This window comes from Balaenoptera physalus (genome assembly GCF_965194825.1).
Source record: "Balaenoptera physalus genome assembly, chromosome: 16".
Lineage (NCBI taxonomy): Eukaryota > Metazoa > Chordata > Mammalia > Artiodactyla > Balaenopteridae > Balaenoptera > Balaenoptera physalus.
This window is the reverse complement of record NC_138898.1, coordinates 89,427,466-89,448,986: the sequence shown is the minus strand read 5'-3', so window position 1 is coordinate 89,448,986 and position 21,521 is coordinate 89,427,466. Positions and strand designations below refer to the sequence as shown.

General features: G+C 55.5%; 1 protein-coding gene and 2 long non-coding RNA genes across 5 annotated transcripts in view; 2 read left to right on the top strand and 1 right to left on the bottom strand.

The window, feature by feature from the left end:
* FOXK1 (forkhead box K1) overlaps window positions 1–21,521 on the top strand; it is a gene marked incomplete at its 5' end in the record, with an annotated part of 66,590 nt that overhangs the window by 22,273 nt on the left and 22,796 nt on the right. Inside the window, one exon of one of the 3 annotated variants that reach the window (XM_082429792.1) lies at window positions 20,994–21,133. The exons of the other annotated variants lie outside the window; for them this stretch is intronic. Coding sequence (XP_082285918.1) covers window positions 20,994–21,133 — 140 coding nt within the window. Of the gene's footprint in view, window positions 1–20,993; window positions 21,134–21,521 lie in introns of those variants that run through there. 3 annotated transcript variants of the gene reach the window in all.
* LOC309645137 lies at window positions 4,515–9,832 on the top strand. The gene is made up of 2 exons (XR_014254763.1): window positions 4,515–5,598; window positions 8,916–9,832. It is a non-coding gene; the product is annotated as an uncharacterized lncRNA (long non-coding RNA).
* On the bottom strand, window positions 13,996–21,057 carry LOC309645134. Its single transcript, XR_014254760.1, has 2 exons — window positions 20,926–21,057; window positions 13,996–14,689 (listed from the first exon to the last, which is right to left on the bottom strand). It is a non-coding gene; the product is annotated as an uncharacterized lncRNA (long non-coding RNA).

Here is a 21,521-nt window from a genome sequence, read left to right as displayed (position 1 = left end):
CTGTCTGCGCGGCCGAGGCTGCTTTTAATAGAAGCTGAACTCGGAGCCTCTTCTCTCCCCCACGTGGAGTTACGCGTCTCAAGTTTCTCCCCCTTTGTGGTCTTCCATCTGTCACTGTAGTCACTTATTGCTGTCCTGTTCTCACTTCTCCTGTTCTGTGTCTGTCGTTCCTCCTTGGTGGTGATGTGTGTGTGCATCAGTGGATGTGACCGATGGGCGCCGGTTGGCCACTGCCCTCGCCCTTGGGGTGTATGGAGAGCAGGTCGTGATTCCTGGACCTCAGGGAGTTTCAGAGCTCAGAAGGGCCCTGGAGAACACAGAGCAGAGGCGACAAGACCCTGACCCGTGAGTCGGTTACAGGTGGCAAAGCTGGGACTGGACCCCGCATCTCCTGACCCTTAGTCACCATTGCTTTTTCTACTAAAACAGCCTGTTTCTTTGGGATGTTATGCTTAAGACAGTTTATTCTAGTTCAGTGTAAGAATCACTGTGCTGGCGTTTGTCCTGCAGGTACCACCAGAAACACGAGGGCAGTGAGTTCCCACCCCTCTGCATAGGGCAGCTCTGGTGAAGCAGAGGTGAGGGCTGCTTGTGGTCTGTATTGTGATGTATCAGTCAGGGAGGCGAGGGTGTCGTAACAAATGTACCAGCGGCTCAAACACGGAGGAAGTAAGTCGCCAGCCCCTTCCAGGTGGTACAGGGAGGAGAGCACCTTCCCAGGGGGCCGGAACAGGAGCGGGCACACTGCCCTCCTCGAAGCCTTGGCCCAGAGATGGTTTGTGTCCCCCGCTGACATTTCCTTGGTGAGAACGAGTGTCAGGGATGCACAGAACCACACGGGATGCTGGGAAATGTTTAGCTCTGTGCCCCGAGCAGCTCGCGGTCACTGCAGCGAGAGAGTGATGTGGATGTTGCGGGCGGGCGCCTCGGGTGAAGGGAGATGGGGCGCTCCCCGTGGACCTCAGGCAGCCTGGCACGTGGGAGGGTGGACACGCATGCTCAATCCCAGGGCCAGTGGGGGACCCTTGGAGGTTTCGTAGTAAGCGAGCGATGCGATTAGCCCGTGTTTCAGGAACCCAAGTCAGCACCAGCCTGCAGGTGGAGTGTAGGGAGGTGGGCACTCAGTGAGGACAGACCCAAACACCAAACCCGTAGGAGAACCACGAGGGCGACGGTAACTGCGTGTATTTCCTGGCCCTTGGCTCGCGCCCTGTGCGCGTCACGCGCGCTGTCTCACCGTTATCGCCATGGCCCCACGAGGTAGGTGTGGTGTGTGTTCCCATGCTTGACGGAGGAAGGACCTTCCCGAGGCCACACAGCTCTGGATCACCAGGAAGCAAACGTTCAGATGTGTAGACCAGGAGTGCTGTGGCCCCAGGGAACAGGGGCCAGGCATCAGGGCTCAGGGCTGGAGGCTCGAGCTGGGCCTTAACGAGCTGATTTTGGTTAAGGTGGACTCAGGGTGTGCATGGGGCAGGGACCCAGGTGACAGGCCCACCGACCCCAGACATCGGGAATCAAGATGTGCTTTTGGAGGGAGGTCAAGGTGGGCGGGACTAGAGCCGGAGGGCTGGTGCACAGAGGGGGGACAGTGGCAATGGGGGGGCTCTGGAATTCTTTCCCAGCGAGGCCGAAGCCAGGCCTGTGGTTCTTAGATATTTGAGGTGGATTGTTTGTGCTTATTTGTTACTTGCCCTCATGCGTGAGACAGGCCAGGAGAGTGGGGACGAGGTCCGAGCCGGCGTTTGGCGTCTCGTGCGTGGTCCTGCGGGCTGCGGTGCCCACTCGGGTCACTCCAGCATTTGGTGCCTGCTCATCAGTGTGGTTAGTTTATTTATTTGTTTATTTATTTTTGGCTGCGTTGGGTCTTCGTTGCTGCACGTGGGCTTTCTCTAGTTGTGGTGAGCGGGGGCTACTCTTCGTGGTGGTGCGCGGGCTTCTCATTGAGGTGGCTTCTCTTGTTGCGGAGCACAGGCTCTAGGCGTGCGGGCTTCGGTAGTTGTGGCGCACAGGCTTAGTTGCTCCGTGGCATGTGGGATCTTCCCGGACCAGGGCTTGAACCCGTGTCCCCTGCATTGGCAGGCGGATTTTTTTTTTTTTAATTTATTTTTGGCTGCGTTGGGTCTTTGTTGCTGTGCGCAGGCTTTCTCTAGTTGCGGTGAGCGGGGGCTACTCTTCGTTGCGATGTGCAGGCTTCTCATTGCAGTGGCCTCTCTTGTTGCGGAGCACAGGCTCTAGGGGCGTATGGGCTTCAGTAGCTGTGGCACACAGGCTCAGTAGTTGTGGTTCGCGGGCTCTAGAGCGCAGGCTCAGTAGTTGTAGCGCATGGGCTTAGTTGCTCCACGGCACGTGGGACCTTCCTGGACCAGGGCTCGAACCCGTGTCCCATGCATTGGCAGGCGGATTCTTAACCACTGCGCCACCAGGGAAGTCCCAAGTGCGGTTACTTTAGACGGAAACGTGCGGGGTGCTGTGAGTTGTGTCTGCTTTGTGTGTAGTTTTGATCCCGCTGGTTTTGAATAATCCAGACTGAGGACTGAGCCGCCCTCTGGAGAGTGGGGCTGGCCTTCGCTAGGGCTTCCCAGCGCCACTCACCCTGTGTGTACAGAGCAGCACCGCCCACGGCAGACGGGACAAGTTAAGGTCAGTCTCATCATTCACCGTCAAGGGATAAGCATTTCTAAGACACAGTGAAACCCATTTGTTCTGCCTTTCATACGTCCTTGGGAAAGAATACTGATAGTTGACAATCAAACTACCACTCTCTGTGAATTCTGGATTTATTCTTGTCATCTTGAAAATGGTCCTGTCTGCATTGGACTTAAATGTGCCAGCTCCCTGGCTTCTCATTTTACAGCTGGGGTTTTCTGTCCTCTCACCTTGCTAACCTGCTGCTCTCCTGGACAGCTGACAGATACTTAGTTCTGTTTATGCTTCTGAGTGTGTTCGAATCCATTTATGATTAAACACTGTTCAAACATTCAGGGTGAGATTTATTGACGCAGAGTAGGGCTGATGAGGATGGGGGGCGGGGGCTGTGCATCATTTCTCTCTGTTTATTTCCAGTTGACAGGAGATGGCATTTATTTTTAAATTGTGCTCATAGCTCTGTGACTTCTGCAGAACTACAAACAAGATTTCATTTTAAAATTATAGTAAAAAAAAAACAGATAATGGTCAGTACTTCCGAGGGGCGGGCCAACTCCCTGGCCCCCTTTGGCTGATAAACTTCACAGCCAGGTTCATAATCAGATGCCCAGGTAATTTATCCAAGTAAATTTGTGACTTAATAAAAAAATTGGGGGGGCTTCCCTGGTGGCGCTGTGGTTAAGAATCCGCCTGCCAATGCAGGGGACATGGATTCGATCCCTGGTCCGGGAAGATCCCACATGCCACGGAGCAACTAAGCCTGTGTGCCACAACTACTGAGCCCGCGCTCTAGAGCCTGAGAACCACAACTACTGAGCCAGCGCTCTAGAGCCTGAGAGCCACAACTACTGAAGCCCACGTGCCACAACTACTGACCCTGCGCTCTAGAGCCCATGAGCCACAGCTACTGAAGCCCACACGCCTAGAGCCCATGTGCTCCGCAACAAGAGAAGCCACTGCAGTGAGAAGCCCGTGCACCGCAACGAAGAGTAGCCCCCACTCGCCGCAACTAGAGGAAGCCCGCGCGCAGCAACGAAGACCCAATGCAGCCAAAAATAAATTTTAAAAAAAAAAGCTTATAAAAAAATTCTTTTCCTACCCAATTAATTTGATAGTTGCTTACATTTTTAAATAGTCAACAGAGAAAGTTCATAACTGTTCATAACCTTTAACTGTGTAAACTTTAAATAGTGGGAAATGTTTTATGTAATTAGTTCAGCACTGTTGCGTGTGGGGGCCCTGAGCTGACCCCGGGGTCAGGGCTCCTGGAAAAGCCGAGGCGGGAGAAGAATCAGGAGACTCGCAGCCCACGCAGCTGCTCGTCCTAGGAAAGCCCACGAGAGGTCGGCTTCCTAAACAGAAGGGTGCTGGGGGCCCTGTGCTCTGATGTCTCAGGCGTCGCTGAGATGGTGTTTTTGAGTGACTCCCGGACCTCATCCCAGGGACGGGACGGGGGGCGGTGGGGAGTCATCTGCAGATTAATGGTATGCTCTACCCTCTTGCTCTTCTCACGTTCTGTTCTAATAAAAGTCGGGGTGCTGTTTGGTTTGTCTCGTCTCTAATGCACATCTTAAGTTCTGATGTAAGTACTTTTTGAGGAGGTGATTCACAGCCGCAGCTCAGAGCTGCAGGTGTGCGGTCAGCGGGCTTCCTCGTCTTCTCACCGCAGCCTCCGTCCCACAGACCCGCCCAGGCGTCTCACCCGGGAGGGGCTCCGTTTCCCCGGAGAGAGCCGTGGGGGGCGTGTGTTCTCACCTGCCCTGCGGGAAGTCTGTGTGCCGCGGGGGCGCGCGCCGAGGTGCACGGGAAGCGCACGCGGGGGCGCGCACGCGGGGGGCGCGTGCGGAAGTGCCGGGGAAGCGTATGCGGAAGTGCAGGTGGAAGCGAGCGCACGCGGAAGCAGAACGCAGTCAGAAGCGCGGCAGGCAGCGATCATCAGGCTTCCCCCGGGCAGGGAGGGCAGCTTCTCTGGTCAGCTGAGTCTCCTGGCGGAAAATCCTCGGAGGGAGCTTAGCTGGGACTGTGCTGTGTGTCTGGGTGTTTCATCTCGAGGAGGGATCACGGCTCACGGCTTCCGTCCGCTGGCAAAGTGTGTCTCAGGGCGAAGCCATGAGTGTCAGGCCCACGTGTGCCACGGGCCCGGCTCCCGGCTCCGGGGACGTCTGTGTGCCCTGCCGGCCCCGCTCTGCCCGCGCACTGGCCGGGACGCGGGCCTCCTCCGGCCGGGGGCACGGGCTACGAAGCCTGACCTACGAGAAGCCATCTGTTTACCAGCTTTTGACTTGAGCAGAGCCAAGTTCAGAATGAATGGACGGGATGATGTGAAATACTCTGGTGTTGTGAAACAGGAAACTGCCAGTTCTTTGTTTCTCGCTGTAACTGACCGATGGGATCCTGGTCGTGCCAAGTGGCTAAGCAGGGCATGTTATCAAGTTGGGAGTCTGGGGCGGCTCACAGATTCCACCAGCAAGAGCGCTCACATCCACAGCCAGTTCCTCCAAGACGAGAAATGTAGGGAAGACAAGATGAACGAAAGCAGTGCCTCCTCTAGCGGCTGGTCCCAGGGTGGGATTGCCAGACTTCAACCTAGACCCCACCGTCTGGAAGCTGTAATTAAGGGGCCAGAAATGAGGGCCGCAGGATAGGGTGTCTCTGCAGAGCTCCCGGGCCGCCGTGGTCCGTGTGCTAGCAGACTTCCCACACCCCGGTGGGCTGGGGGGCACTGGGCATGCGCTCGGTCAGAACGCACGGCCCAGTCTGTCCAGTTCCCGGGGGGAGGGAGAGGAAGGGAGCCCGCCGCGTCCTTGGCACGGGCACTCCAAGGGCAGGCCAGCTGTCCCTCCTCGTCCTGGACCCACGGGCTCCCATCCGGCGTGTGTGCACCTTCCGCAGCCCGTGAGCGGGAGCATGGGCATCTCCGTCTCAGAGGTTCGCAGCTGGCTGACAAAGGTGAGGAGGAAGGACACCTACGGGGTTTAATTTTATGTATTATTTGAAGCTGATTGCTTGATTTTTCTTTTTCTTTTTTAAAGTAAAAGTTAAAGCCCATAATTGGTTTACGTCTGATTTTCTTAGTGAAGCCCCTCTACAGCCAGAGGGGAGGTTTGCAGCGCATGGGACCCGCGTGCTGTGACCAGGCACCCTGGCCCAGAGGCGAGGCCCTGTGCCCACCCCTGACCCCTGCTGCCAGCTGGGCCTGGGCGGCCCCTTCCTCTCTCCTGGAATGCAGTTCCTCATCTATAAAAGCAAGTGCTTGGGGCTTCCCTGCTGGCGCAGTGGTTGAGAATCTGCTTGCCAGTGCAGGGGACACGGGTTCGAGCCCTGGTCCGGGAAGATCCCACATGCCGCGGAGCAACTAGGCCCGTGAGCCACAATTACTGAGCCTGCGCGTCTGGAGCCTGTTCTCCGCAACAAGAGAGGCCGCGATAATGAGAGGCCCACGCACCGCGATGAAGAGTGGCCCCCGCTTGCCGCAGCTAGAGAAAGCCCTCGCACAGAAACGAAGACCCAACGCTGCCAAACATAAATAAATAAATAAATAATTTTTTTTAAAAAGTGCTTGAGCCACATGGCTAAGTACTGTTGGTTCTAAAACGTTATTATGCTAATGCATTTGTAGTTATAGGATGTTAGTCCACGTTCCCTTGTAGAATAATTAAAATTCCTACCGGATATGAAGACCACAGCCCTTGAGTTGATCATGTGTTTTGTTCAGGTGTGTCAGGTTTTGTTTTGTTTTTTCTGTCGCAAACGCAGTGGATTATTAAGCATCTTTACCTTCACCTTCTCTTCATGAATGTCTGCAGACACTGTTTTACGTGGGTGAACCAGCTGTAAGGTTTTTTATTCCTTCTACATGATAACTCAGTTTTGAGATAAAGGGGAGCGAATGCCCCCAGCACGTGTTATATAGTCCAGGGTGGAGTGTGGGTTGCTGCCCAAGTGAGACCCCGTCGTTACGTGGCTTTCCACAGTGGGCTCCAGCTCCACAGGTGCACTTGTTACTTTGATAGGTTCACAGGAAGTTGTCAGCACATTTCGAGAGGTCCCCTTTATACCTCACCCGCTTCCCCCTACTAGTTACAGCTTACGTGATTGTAGGACAGTATCAAAGCCAGGAAACTGACGGTATGAGGTGCGTGTGGTTCTGTGTCGTGTTACCGCACCTGTAGATCTGTGTGATCGTCACCTACCCCAAGACACATGGCTCTCGCCCCACCACCCAGTTCTCCCTTGCGCTCGTCACACCTAACCGCCCCCCGCCCCGAAACCCCTGGCAGCCACGAATCTGTTCTCTGTCTCTGTGACTCTGTCATTTTGAGATGTGACAAAAATGGGAGTTTGGCTTTTCCAAGCTCGGCATCATGCCTTCCATCCAGGCCGTGTGGGGCAGTAGTTCGTTCCTTTTTATTGCTGAGTAATCAGCATCCCACTGTGTGGGGTTCCACCTGTGTTTCCTGAGGGACACCGTGGCTGATCCCAGTGTCTGGCTCCTACAGATAAAGCTGCTTTGAACAGTCACGGGCAGGTTTAGAGTAGACGTAATTCTTCCTTTCTCTGGGATAAATGCCCAGGAGTGCAGTCGATGAGTTGCATCATCAGGGTATGTTTAGCTTAAGAAGCTGCTAACTCATCTCCCGCAGGGGCTGTGCCGTTTCCATTCCCAGCACCAGGGTAGGGGAGGCCCGGCTTCTCCGCATCCTCGCGTCATCCGGTGGTGTGGCTGCTTTCTATTTTAGCTACTCTTCTAGGTGCGTCGCCATCACTTTGCACTTCCCAGCTGGCTGGTGGTGCTGCACGTCTGTCCGTGTGCTTATTTGCCATCTGGGTGTACTCTGCAGTGAAGTGTCCCTTCGTATCTTTTGTCCACTTTCTAACTGAATTGTTTGTTTTTTCCTGTTGGGTGTTGAGAGTTCTTTACGCATTCTGGATGGTCCTTTGTGCGACGTGTGGTTTGACATTCCTTCTCCTAGCCGGAAGCTTGTCGTCATCCTCTGATGGGCTCTTTGTACAGCAAGAGTTTTAAGTGTTGACAAAGTCCAGTTTGATTTTTTTTTTTCTTCTTTTATAGATCATGCTTTTGGTGTCACGTCTTCATCAAGCCCTAGGTGCCAATTTTTTTTTTTTTGAATTTTGAATTGTTTTCCTCCCATAGATAATATATCATTTCTCTCTGGCTGCTTTTAAGACATTTTCTTTGTCTTCAATTTTCAAAAGGTTGGTGTGCATTTCTTAGAGTTTATCCTGTTTGGGGTTCAATCATCTTCTTGAATCTGTAAGTTTACTTTATTGCCAAATTTGGGGAATTTTCAGCTATTTTTTTACCCCACCCAGTTTCTGTTCTCCTTCTGGGACTTGGATAACCTGAAGCTAGACCTTTTGTTGTAGGTCCCATGGGCCCCTGAGACGCCAGTCATTTATTTCAGTCTCTTTTCTCTTTGTGGTTCAGGTTGGGTCATTTTTATCGTTCGAGCTTTGAGTTCACTGATTACTTTCTCTGTGCTTTTTGTTCTGTTTGAGCCTAGTCACTGAGTATTTGTTTCAGGTATTATATTTTTTTTAGTTCTGAAATTCCCTTTGGTTCCTCCTTATATCTTTTCTTTACTGAGATTTTCTATTTCTTATAATTGCTCATTGGAGTTTTTATAATGGCTGCTCTAAAGTCCTGGAAAGATAATTCTGACACCAGTGTCATCCTGTGTTGGTGTCTGTTGACGCCTTTTCTCATTTTGTTTGAGATTTTCCTCATAATTGAAATCCGGACATTTGGGGTATAATCTTTGAAGACTTTGGATCTTATTTAAATCCAGTAAGTTATTAGCACTCCTCTGACCCGGCCCTGGGAGAAGGGGGGAACACCCCGTTATTTCCCACGTGGCTTCCCCTGATGCTGAGGGCGAGCGCAGGCGCACACGTGTCGCCCCCACCCCTGCTGCTTGCTCTCTGCACTGGCCTGTGTGTCCCCGAGTCCTCAGCGGGAATGACACGTCTCCTAGCCCCTCCGTGGGCACAGCCTGTGTCCCCTGTCCTTGGTGTGGCTGGCATGTGTTCTCTGGTCCTCAGTGGGGGTGGTGTGAGCCCCCTGTCCTCGGTGGGGACATACTGTGTCCCCACCCGGGATGGGGAGGATGTGTGTCCCCGCCCTCCAGGGGGGATGGTGTGATTGGCAGGGGCTGGTCTCCACCGTGGGTTGGTGGCTGAGCCAGACCTCGTGAATCACCAGCCTCACTCGCCGTGGTGCCCTCTCATCCTGCCACCCATTTCAGTGCCCTTCCTCCCCGCCAACAGGATTAGACAAACCTACTGTAAACTGTTATAAGCTGTGTGACCTGTCTTCCCATTCAGGTAGGTCTTTTTTTGTCCTTTAATTAAGTTTTATAATTTTTCTCCATAAAGGTGCTGCGTATCTGAGACTTCCTTTTTACTCTGTTGTTATCATTGTTGCTTTCAGAGTTTTCCATTTAATGAACAGCTTTCTGCTGTGAAACTCCGGGTGCTGTTATTGCTGCCTTGAAGTAGGTCTCTGTCGAAATCTAGCTGTGCTTTATTATGAAGCTGCCCCAGATTAACACGGGGTCCTGGGCTCTGTGGAGGCCTTGCATTGTGTGTGCTGTCGAAGTGGATGGAAAATCCCACCAGAATTTCCCAGGAGGCGCCTGCGGCTTCATGGCCTCTGACGAGGGTGTAACCCCCTCCAGCAGCCTCGGTGAGACGGTGGCCTTCCCTGGGACAACAGGCCTGTTTCCTTTGGGCAGGCGGTGGGCCTGCAGAGCGGCAGTCATTCATCTAAAGCACATAAAGAAGGGACTTGCCTGCTGGCACAGTGGTTTAGAGTCTGCCTGCTGGGCTTCCCTGATGGCGCAGTGGTTAAGAATCCACTGCCAGTGCAGAGGACACAGGTTTGAGCCCTGTTCTGGGAAGATCCCACATGCCGTGGAGCAACTGAGCCCGTGCACCACAACTACTGAGCCTGTGCTCTAGAGCCCGTGAGCCACAACTACTGAAGCCCACGCGCCACAACTGCTGAAGCCCGTGCGCCTAGAGCCCGTGCTCTGCAACAAGAGAAGCCACCGCAATGAGAAGCCCGCGCACCGCAACGAAGAGCAGCCCCCGCTCGCCACAGCTAGAGAAAGCCCGTGTGCAGCAACGAAGACCCAGCGCAGCCAAAAATCAATAAATAAATCACATAAAGAATTTTCTTAAACTTTGAGAGTGAGAATAATGCCAGCCCCTGACCTGCGAGTCTCCACAGCCGGCGGCTCAGAGGCAGTTTTCCTGTCTCTCCGTCTCGCCTCTCCTGGCATATGACAGCCAGCAGGAGGCCTGGGCCCCGTCCTGGGAGGGAGCTGCCTGAGCGCCCCGAGGGAGGACGGAGGCCTGCTGTGCGTCGAGGTCGGAGGCGACCTCTCTGAGCGAGGCCGCTAATGCCAGGAGGCCTGGTGAGGAGGCACGGGAGGGAGCAGGGGGCATCGGAGAGGCTGGCGGGGCCCGAAGTCTGCATTGTCTCCCGAGAGCTGTGGGCGGTTTCTAAGCTGAGCAAGGACCCGGTTTGTTGTGGGGTTTCACCCAGTCTGTCCCGCTGGCCTGTGGAGAGTGGCGGGAGGGGTGGGAAGCGGCAGAAAGCCCTCGGGGCTGGCCTGTCACCCGGGAGCAGAGTCCACGGGGTGCGGGAGGGGACGTCAGAACTTTCGTTTGGTTATTGTTAATCTTCTCCTTGTAAAGTGTATGTGTCACGTTTCATCAAGTGTATATTAGCGGACGGCACCATGAATATAGTTCATAAGGAAGTAAGCAAGGATGCTTAATTAGGTGGGGATGCCAAGACATTGTCCCGATGGGCGACGCGGGTAGAAGAGTTCAGTGATGAGAAGTCCTGACCCACGAGTGGGCTCGCGTGCTCCAGCCCAGCATCTGATGAACGTATGGGTTTTTGCACGGAATTTAATAGTATTTTAATTTTTAATTGTAGAAAAGCCTCTGAATATTTAAATCTTCCCTGAGTTGGCCCTTAGAAAAAAGAAAAAAACTTGCTTCCCACCCATAGACCACCATGGGGTCCTTGCCGGATGACTCCCCTTGGCTGGTGCATCCACGGCAAACCTAGGAGCAGGTCTCTGCGTCGCGTGGTCTGTTTCCTCTTCCTCTGAATAGTGACCCACGTTCAGCGTCACGAAAGGAATTGACTTTAAAAGGTGCGAGTGCCGCAGCTCACCTTGGACTTTGCAGAGGAGATGGGTTGGATACTCCCCTGGATTTCCATCGAAGGAGCACAGGAAAACTGGGGAACAACCGAAGAATAAGGAAGATGGTGAGAGCTGTCCGTTCCGTTTTCATTTCAGAATTAGACTTCTTAAACAGCAACGCAGCCCTTTCTCCTGCGGGAGCTGGGACCTGCGCGGACCCTCCCCAGGGGAACCGAGCTTAGCTGTGAGTGGCGTGGCCACCCTGCCGCCCTCGCCCCCGTCCTGGCTGGCAGGGACCTCGTGGGAGAGGTGCCCTGGCTTAGGCCCTGGGCCTGGGGCTTGGTTGTGTCAGGGAGGTGTGCGTCCGAGTGAACATTTGATGTCGCCTCCGTTGCTGCCCGAAGACAAACCCCACGAGGTGGGGCTGCGGTCTGTGTCCTCCATCCTTCCCAGTGTCCCTGCTGCAGGGACTGTCCAAGGTGTGTGGTTCTAGAAACCCTCGGAAGCTGTGCCCGGCTTCTCACTGTAGCCTCTGACGTTCGTTGGCGGTACTTCCTTAGTGAAGGGAGTGCTCTGTGAGTAGGTTTTCCCTGAAATCTTGGCCAGAGGACGTCTGGCGCCCCCAGTGGTGACCGTGCTGAGAGCAGGGCCACGGTGCTGGCCGTGGGCAGACTCAGTGGCGTGTGGGCAGCTGACGGCCGGGGGTTCGCTCATTACGGCACAGGAGGCTTTCAGGGGCCTCCCTCAAAGACCTGATTTACAAGGAAGTTACGGAAACTTGACTGGCCTGCTCTGGGGGCTCCTGTCCCTCCTTGGCCACAGGCCCCTGAGCCCAGCGCTCCGCTCTGGCACACCTCCGCTTCTCCTTTCTCCCTTTGGTTTGGGTCCAGAAGCCCCTTGTGCAGAGCTCTCTGTCGGGGTCTCTGCACGGCAGTCTCTGCGTGAAGAACCCCCAGAGGGGGTGACAGGTGGGGCACCCCCCAGACGATGCCATCCGGACGAGAGGTTCCGGTCCCAGCACCCCACTTGTCAGCGTCGTGATCCTGAATATAAAGCGTCCTCTTTCTACGCCCTGGTTCCCTCATAGTGGGCGGGGAGGGGTCTGTCTTAGGACAGAGCCGGGGCAGGACGTTGGGCTGCCCCACCCCAAAGTGACCGGTACCACACTGGCCTTTGGGCCCACACGCCGCCCGGTGCCCATACATCCTGCTCCCCGTCGCGGGGCAGGATCACCGCGGGGCAGCGCAAACAGCAAGGAATTCAGCTTCCAAGCAGATGCTGTTCAAAATCGTTGTCATTAGTTTTTAAGAAACTGAAGTGCCCTTGCACCTCCTGCTTCTCCATGTGTCGAGGCCCTTGGTGTGCTGGGTTCTCAGTCTGTGTGGGTGAGGGGGATGGTGCTGTAGCAGCCCCGCCCGGTGCCCAGCTGGGCAGAGGACGGCCCGTGGTTGGTTTATCCTTCAGTGGAGAGCTCTGGCTTATTTTCCTTTCTTAAGCCATACAGTTTTGTTTCATCCAAAACGTGTAAAGGACAGAGGAATCACGCGGCCGTGTGTTGAACACAGACTGAAGGTGGGCCGGGCTCTGGGCCCAGCTCACATCAAGGGTGCCTCCATTTCTCTGTCCCACCGTTCCTGGCCCGGGGCTTCCATTTCAAGGCCATCTCCTTGCCCACGGTGGTTGCTGGCATGCCGGTCGTCACATTTCCACTCCAGGTGAGGAGTGGGGGGAAGGGACGATGGGCAGTAATACCCCCTCAGGCGGTGTCTGTCTGCTCTCCAAGGGCTTTCTGCGACTGTGTCACTTTCTATGAGTCACCCCCACCCCCGGCAGGGGACGCTGGGGATGTGGGCACCCAGGAAAAGGTGGGGGGGTGGAAGTGGGTTTGGGGTGGTGCCTGCCCTCATGCACCCCTTCTCCCCGCACCTGCCCCCTGCGGAACTCCGCTCACCAGCCTTCCCCTGGAGGCCCTGTGATCGGCGCCCCCCGTGAAGCCCGGGTTCCTTTGGGTGTGGGAGCTGCCGTGGGGGAGCACACCCAGCTCCCCGGCAGGGAGGCCCTTGGACCCCCGCCCCGTTCTCCCCTCGCTGGGGCCCGCTGGGGAGGACAGAGGGGAGCTGTGTGTTGACATCAGCAGGGGCGGTGGGAGGAGGTCACTTCTCGCCGCTGGGCCGGAGGTGAGAGCCGGGGCGGCTGCGCTGGGAACGAGGGCGGGGCGGTGCGCTTCCATCCCACCCGGCCTCGACAGGCGGCAGGGTTTTGTCCACCTCTGTCGACTGTGATACCTCCCTGGGCGCTTCGGCAGCTTTCACGGTTTCGGTTCTTCGGGGAAATGGGCTGGACGCCTCGTGCGGTGCTTGGGGGTGGGGGGTGGGGGGCAGGGGAGCCGCCCGCCCGCCCATGAGCCAGCCCTCCCTCCCCAGCCTCTGTGCAGGGCCGCTCCGTCCGGTTTCCGAGTGTGCCTGTCGGATTTTCCAAATTAGGAAGGGGAGCCGAGCCGGGCTGGAAGCAGTCACACACGGTTCCTGTTGTGTCCCGACAAGTGGAACTTTTTTCTCTTCTTTTTCCTTAACAGCAAAGGCTGTTTGCTCTCTTTGGAGGTGGAGCTGCGGTTTGTGTTTGGGGTTCCCTCTCGAGCTTTGCTGCCGTCTCCGAGGCTGGTATCGAAAGGAAGGTCTTGGTTTGGGCGGTAATGCCTGGGTAGGAGGCTCGTGGGTTTGCCTGCAACGGTCCACTCAGGAAGGACGCGCTCCCCCCGGCCCTCAGGGTGGGCGGTGGCAGTGGTGGTGACCACACCTTTCTGGCAGCGCCTCCTGGGCTCTGCCTTCAGCTTCTGAAGCGTTTCCTTGGCCCAGTTTAACAGAATTGAACTCGGGCCTTGCCAGGACCCGGAAAGTAAACGTGCAGAGCAGATTTATGCTGTCTTCTTGTTTCTCCCCCCGACCCCTCAGTGCAACAGCCGCCCTGTCCTGGAGCCTTTTCTTTCTGCCCCTCAAATTTATAGGCGCTGTGATAGCACAGAGCCCTTTCCGGGATGTCCTTAAAATACACGTATTTAAATATATCTCAAGTGTCCAGAGAAAGGGAATATTCTGGTTAGTCGATACACTCAACCTGCTCAGTGCATGGTTTGCTGGCACATGTAATAAGTAATAGCCAGTGCTACTTTTAAATTATTATTATCATTACATAGTGTTGTATTATGTTATATGATTGAATTTCACGTTGGTTAAGGTTTAGGCAGCAGACTCTCGATTTTGCAGATTGGGTAACTGGAAGTGTTAAGGCCCCAGCGGCCGACAGCCCCTGACCAGTCTCAGGTTCCTAATGTCACATCCGCATCTCTCACAGGAGGGGGCGGTCCCTGACCTGAGGAAGCGCGTCACTGCTGCTCTCTGGGTGGAATTTTTAAGTGTAAATGCGGTTATTATTTCGTGCTAGTCCTTGTTGCGTCACACCTGGCTCCTTCCTGGGTCTTCATTTTCGTGCTTAGACACCCCGTCCTCGGGAGGGAGAAGCTGCGTGTAATGTGGAGATAATCTGGGCATCTGACTTCAGATCAGGTTAGTGTTGGAATGGGCCAGTGTTGATCACTGCACAGACCACTGTAGTACCACCCCCCCCACCCATCTTCAGTGGCGCTTGACCTGGTGGCAGCCCGGCCGGCCGGGCTCTGCACGTGGAGTGTCTGCAGCCTGCAGGCGGTGGTCGGGCTGCCAGCAGACGCTCCCATTTGCACACGAGTCTCTCTCCGTAAAAACTGTGGACGTGGATGTGAGCGCTGAAATCAGCGGCCCCTGCCCTCCGTGTGTGATGGAGGGATGCCAGCTGTCCTGTGATTCTCCGGCTGAGTGAGTCTACGAAACACAGAGAAGGCATGTTGTCAGTGTCCTTGCAAGGTTAACCCAGGGTCAGAAAAGTCTGATCGTTTCCCTGTGGTCTGGCCGCTGGGTTTCGGCCGACACCCTCCGGGGTGCCTCACCCATGTGGAAGGAATCGCTCTCCTGCCTCACACCCGCCTTTACCTCCCGATAGACTCTAAGTTACACAGAGACGCGGAGCGTGGTGAGCTCCCAGCCGTGTGCACCGGCATGTGTGTGCGCGGCATGGAGGGGACAGGCAGCGGCCGAGGGGACACTTCCCTCCGGGAGCCCGCGGTCTGGGAAGCCCGGCGGGGATGCGCAGGGGCCCTTGAGGCGGGCTCTGTACGGGGGGTGGCCTCTGGGGACAGAATCTTGAAGAAGATGAGTCTGCTGGTACGCGGCCAGGCCCTGTGCTTGGTGGCAGCCCGTCGCCCGCGAGCTCTGCCGTCGCCGTGTGCATCCCAGCGGCGGTGCCGTGTCTGGAGCTCCGTCCCTGGAGAGCCCGGCCTTGTGCCCACACTTGAGTCACCCAGTGCAGGATGCCCCGCTGCAGCGCCCGTGCAGTCGGCAGTGACCCTTAGGGAGCCAGGACATTTGAAGTGGAATTCTGCTCTTTGTAGTTCCTCCATTCACCCAACTGGATCACCTTTGGTGTTTCTCAGGCAAATCTGGAAGGTATTTGCTTTTTCAGATATATTGGACTTTCTGCCCCATTTGATTTTCCAAACTGTAAAGCTTGGGAGCTCGACTTACACAGTCATTTTTTTGTTTGCTTGTCTTAAACCTGATGCTTCCCCACTGAGGGATAAGAGTGTCCCTGGGCAGATGGCTTGGGTTCCTCCCCAGGGTGCCTGACCTTGCGTGTGGCTCTGCTGGGACCCTCTGTGTCTGAGGTCCAGGCTGCGGGTAGCCTTGGTTCAAGGAGGAGAGACGAGGGCCTCGCAATACAGCAGCACTCGTCAGTTTTTTTGGAGTAGGATGACTTGAGGTTTTGCTGGTGTGTCTGGGACCCTGCGGAGCTGCTGCCTGGTCAGGACGGTTGTCGCCCCGCCTTCCGGGGGCCTGGGCTGTTTGCTTGTTCCCTCTTCCTGGCTGGAGCTTGTGTTTGGATCACGTGCTCACCCCTCGCCGGTCCGCACGGCTTCCCAGCACAGCAGTGAACTATGGCCTCTGCAGCCTCCAGCCTCCTCTGCTCGGTTCTGTTTTTGGGTTTTGTTTTTTAAAGATGTTCTAGCAAAATGTATTACGTTTTTAATAGAAATAGATATTTTAGGTTAAAAACACTTAAGATGATCAGAAACCTTTGATTTGGGGATTGTATATGTAAAAGTTTTTTCAAAACCATTTCCTGAACTGTCTTATTGTTCTTCGGAGTTGTTAACAAAACTCAGAGCCTCTGGTGTGCCAGCTGCAGACCTTCTGTAAACGAGGGTTGCTTGTTGGCCGGGGCCCACCCGGAAAAGCCGCCTGCTGGCCTAGAACACGCCGGCGGGGGAGGGCGGGGCCGCTGGCTGTCCGCTGGCCCCCACGCCTGACCATTTGTCCACTACTAGGCTGTGGTTATTTTCAAAATTTGAACGTACTGGTCATCAAATGTGTAACAGCTTTTCCCCCCTATTCTTGAGTCTTTCACTTCTTAAGGACACGGTTACAACATTTTAAAAACATTGTGAAAGACTCGAGGTCTCCGGCAGTACCACTCTTACCCCGGGGATGTTTTCACTCCTCCTTCTGTCCTTGTCCTGCGAGAATGACCGAAGCCGGTGTCATCGGCCGCTTGCTGTACCGGCCTCGCCTGCCCCAGGGCTCCTGCTGCACCAGGCCTGCCTGCCTGTCTCCGGTTTACCAGGGAGGGGCCTTAGATTCAGCCACTCGCCCCAGGTCCCTCACAGCGTCCCGGCGGCCCATTCTCAAACCAGGTCTGTCTGATTTCAAATCCCACGCCTTTAGCCGCAGTGCTGGACCGTTTAGTCTCTGCTGTTTTCACTTGTCATTGTGTCATCAGCATTTTTAATGTTCCTCCATGGGCCTGTTTTAGTGAGTGCTTATTACCTGTTAGGTACTGTGTGAGCGTCTAACTACTTTGCCTATTTCATTTGATACTCACACGAGACCCCTACACAGTACACACCATAAATACCCCAATTTTCCTGATGAGGAGAACAGATCAGATGCATTAAGAGATTTGCCCAGAGACAAACAGTCCTGGAAAGCGTCCTTTCAAATGGCTGCATGATACTCCTCCATGAATGTGCACTGAGTTCATTCAGCTGTTCCTCACAGGGAGCTCTTTAGCTGTTTAGGATTAGAACGGAGGTTTGGTTTTTGTAACGAAGGTCAGGATAGCAAGGGAGGTGGATTTCTTTTGCGTATAACAGTCCCAATGTAATCTGATACGGCAGCTCCAGGCTCGCTCTGTTCTGTTGCTCTGTTACCCAGTGTCCGTTTTATGGCCCACTATGGCTGCTGCAGCTACTGCCATCGCACCCACATTCTGGCCATAGGAAGGGAAGAAGTGAAGAAGACACTCTCTTCCTCTTAAGGGCACAAACCATCGCATCCCGCTAACCAGCACAGTCTCATGGTTGCACAAGAGGCAGAGAAGTGTTGTCCTTAGTCGGGCAGCCATGTGTCCAGCTGAAACGAGTTCAGTGTCGAAGCAGAAGAGGGTGCACGTCCAGGGGACTAGCCATCTCTATCATAGTCTGCCCTTTTCGGCCCCCCACGTGTTTGTGACCCTTCTTCGGACATAAAAACCACTCATCCCCGTTGCCAAGGGAGGCGGCCCAAGTCCCACCTGGTGACCGCATCGCGGAGGTCCAGGGTCTCTGTTACGTGTGCGTGCCCGCATCGGGGCGCCCCGAGTGGTGGATCTGTGAAACGCTGTGCCGAGGAGAAGCAGAGGAAGGCGGTCCCTGCTCCGTCTGGAAAAGGGAGGAGCGGGACGCACACTCAGTGGTCACAGCCGCTCTGCTCTCAGAGGCCCTCCCCAGGGGGGCAGGTTCCGGGGGGCCCGCCCGGCTGCCCCCGTGTCTGCACGTGGAGGGCTGTGTCCGCCCGCCTCCCCGGCCTCCTCCGAGGTGCTCCGGAGACGACGCTGCCGTGCTTCCTGGCGGCGCCCCGGCCCGGGCAGGTTGGGGAGGGACGGTCATGCCTCCTCGCAGGCCAGGTTGGGGCTGCTCCGGCTCCGGCGTCTCCAAGCACGTTGGCTCCATCACATCCGCAGGCCAGATGCACAGCAAGGGTCTCTGGGGGCGGGTTTCACTCTTGAAAACTCTGCTCTGGTCTTTTCTGCCGTTGGGCTGGGGCCTCTCTGCCTGTCTCACCCGAGTCATGGCTCCTTTGAGGCCACTGAGGCTGCAGGCTCGGTGGCATTGTTCCCTGCCCCGGGCGCTGGTCCCCGTGGACCCCTGCAGCTTGTGGCATCCTGGGCACACAGGCTCCGCTCTCGGGTATCTCGGGGGACCGCTGGACCCGGCACAGGGAAGGTGACCAGATTTCTAGCCTGCAGCACTCACGTCCTTGCCCTCTGACGAGGCAGCACCCTGTACTTCAAACCGTGTGACCGCCCTGGCGACTCCTGGCCAGCGGCAGTTCTGTGCCGGCCACGAAGCAGGGCCCCGGGCCGCCCTCCCCGTCACTGCCTGAGGAGGGGCGTCCTTTGCAGAGTGACTCTCATTCCGGTGTTAAACCTCCTGGCCTGAGCCTCCAAAGTTTTCTTGTATCTTCTTCGTCTTTTCCGGGAGATGTTTTCAAGCCTGTCACCCAGCCTTCCTTGTGAAGTTTTCTTTTGTGTCACATTTACTTGTCCACGGTCCTTGTTTTTCCCTGGAGATGCCTTTCGGGGCCGCAGTCCGTGGGTGGCCGAGGTGGCGCCCTCCCCCGTCCCGGGGGTACAGGTGGTCCGTGTCCTCTCCGTGAGGACTGAATGATGACAGAGAAATTACGTTTCTTTTCTGACAACTTCCTGTTGCTAGGGCCGGTGGTGGGCTTCCTCCCTAAGGACGGGATGGGAGTGAAGGTGGGTGACAGCCCGAGTCCCTGAGGCTCATTAGTGGCCGAGCGGGGCCAGACCAGCCTTCACGCAGGGATCTCTGACCTGATGCTGAACAGGGCAGCTTCACGGGGAACCGAGGCAATACCAGTTTGGCCCAACGTCCAGGAGGAACAGGTGGAACAGCTTGATTCCACCGCAGTGAGAAGCCCGCGCGCCGCCGCAACGGAGACCCAGCGCAGCCAAAAATAAATAAATAAATTTATATGAAAAAATAAAAACAGCTCGAATGGGTGCGGCTCATACACTGCAGGAAGAACCCACTTGGATCGTCCGGGCCAGTGGTTTTCAGGAGACCCGGGGAATCGTGCAGCTGCTGCCACAGCCGACGGTTGGGCGTTTGCATCACCTCCGAAGGAAGCCCCGCGCCCGTCTGCAGGACCCCCACCCCGCCCCGCCCCGCCCCAGGCAGCCACCAGACCACTGTCACCTCTGCAAAGCAGGGCGAGAGTTCTGTGCAGAACTCGCGGGCTTGCACGGAGCCTCCCTTGGGCTGGTGGGCGGTGGTTTCCAGCGCGCACGCCCGCCTTCGGCAGGAACCCCGGCGCACGGGCAGAGCGCGCTTGGGTCCAGCCTGAGCGTGGCGCACCTTCGGGAGAGGAGCTCTGACTGCAGGACGCGCTCATTAAAGCTCCAGCTGGGGCCCTAAACCAGAACGAAAGTGTTCCAGGGAGAGAAGCAACAGTTGGCAGACTCGGCGGGCACCCTGGGGAGGCATCTGGTTAAAATTAAGCAGCTTCCTGGTATTTTCTCCTCCTCCTCCCGGGTGGGAGATCGGCTGCCTCGGGATAATTTTTGGAAGAGTGAGTCAGGAGATGCTTTTGAAATAGCTCTTGCAGTAACTAATGTGAAAGTGTTTATGGTTAAACCTTAATTGGAAAATCACCGTTCCAGTAGGAAACTGTCGTGCTGCTGTCAGTTATGGATGGCAGCAGATTTTGCCGTTGATGACATGCCCAAATCCCTGACCTATAAAACGTTGTGCTTTGTTTCACTGAAACGCCAGTCTGTGTGCATGTACTGTCTGTCTAGCGTCTTGGATTTGAACTGGAAAGCGTCTTGGAGGTGGTCTCTCCTGCTCAGAGCATCCAGGGCTGCAGAGGGGTTACGGCAGGTGGTCCCACAGCGGAAGTCAGGCTGGGAAGCAGAGGGAAGGGGGCCTGACGATGCCCCCCGGCATTTTGCCTCCTCAGCCCAGGGCCAGGCAGGCACTGACCCCCGCCCAGAGCTCTTCTCTCCGGATCTCGTGCCTTTTCTCATCTTCACCCTAAACCCCATTTTCTAAGATTCCCCGCCTGTCTTGTGACCTCTGTCAGAGGCCAGAAGCCACAACCTCTTTCTAGTTGGTATTGACAGTTGTAGTTGTAACATGATCTCGAGGTTGTAGTCTGATCTCACGTTAACACAGGGACTTGCACTATGCAGGAAGTCAGAACTCCACACGCCTCTGGCAGAGAGTAACACGTAGCTTGTTTTGTTAATTTGCAGCAGTTGAAGGAAGAGACAAATGGTAAAGGGCCGTAGAAACTCCTTTTTAACTGTTTGTCAGCATTACTGCCTTCCTACCTAGCACTGGTGGAACAGGTGTGTGTGCCTGTGTGTGCGCGTGCGTGCATGTGTGTGTGTACACAGACACCCCTGCTGTTCATCCAGTCCTGTCCTTCACAGGTGGAGCTCACCTCAGTCGCTCTCTGCTCACCTGTGTGGAGCCCTCAGCCAGTTCCCAGGCTCGGGGACACCGGGCCCATCTCGGACTTGGTGGGGATGCATGTTGACTCTGACTTACAAAAGCTGACCAGCCGCTGGGTCTGGAGAGACCCTCGGCCTCAGAAAGCATCTTAGGCAAATGTGTGATGTCATTTTCTAGCCAAAGTACTGACGGAGGAAATTTCCATTGGGTGGTGGGGAAACTAAAGAAAGTGGAAAGGACAGCAAACGTTTCTTTAACTGGCTTACAAGACGGAGATGGCAGGCGATTTTTAAGTAGCCTGGGGCGGCCCTGTAAGCAGAACCCTAGGGGTGATGTCGCCATTCCAGACCTCCCCACCCTCATCCCTAACGTTCTGGTGTTCAGGCTGAATTGCCCAGAGTCAAAACAGCATCAAACAGGAAAACAGCTTCTGTTGGAACAGTATCAAGATCGCTTTGTTCTGCTTTTAGATTGGGAAATACAAACCTGGTAGCCGTGGGTCCCAGTGTCCTAGTGCCTCACTGCCTGCCGCGGGGCTCTGCCTGGACAGCCACATGCCGCCGCTCTCTGCTTGGCGTCTCCGGAAGAATCTGTGCTGGCCAGGGAGGCCAGCTGGAGTTGCTGATTTTCTCTGTGAGATGCAGGCAGGGGCTCTCGGAGTAGACGCGTGTACTGCTGAGTCATTTCCCGAGAGGTGGGTCTCCCCGGCGGAAGGCTCGCGAGCACCCCTGTTGGATGCTGGGGTGCCAGGTCACCACCTGCCATGTCCCAGCGCCTGTTCCTCAGTCTTGTTTCTTCAAAGTTGTTTTACTAAGAGAAGAGGGGATTGGATTGCAGCAGTGCCTGCTGTGTGGGTGGGAGGCGGGAGGTAATTGGCTACTTAGACAGTGAAGTGAAGTGAATTGAATTGAATTGAATTGAATTGAATTGAATTGACTGGACCAAATAGCAGGGACCTTTCGGTGTGCACCCTGTGTCTGCTAACCACGGTTAGCAACTTGCGGGTAACTGGTCAGTTTAGACATTAGAAGGTGTGCCTGACAAGTAACGCCCCGCTTTACAGGTCTGAGTGTGTGGGAGGG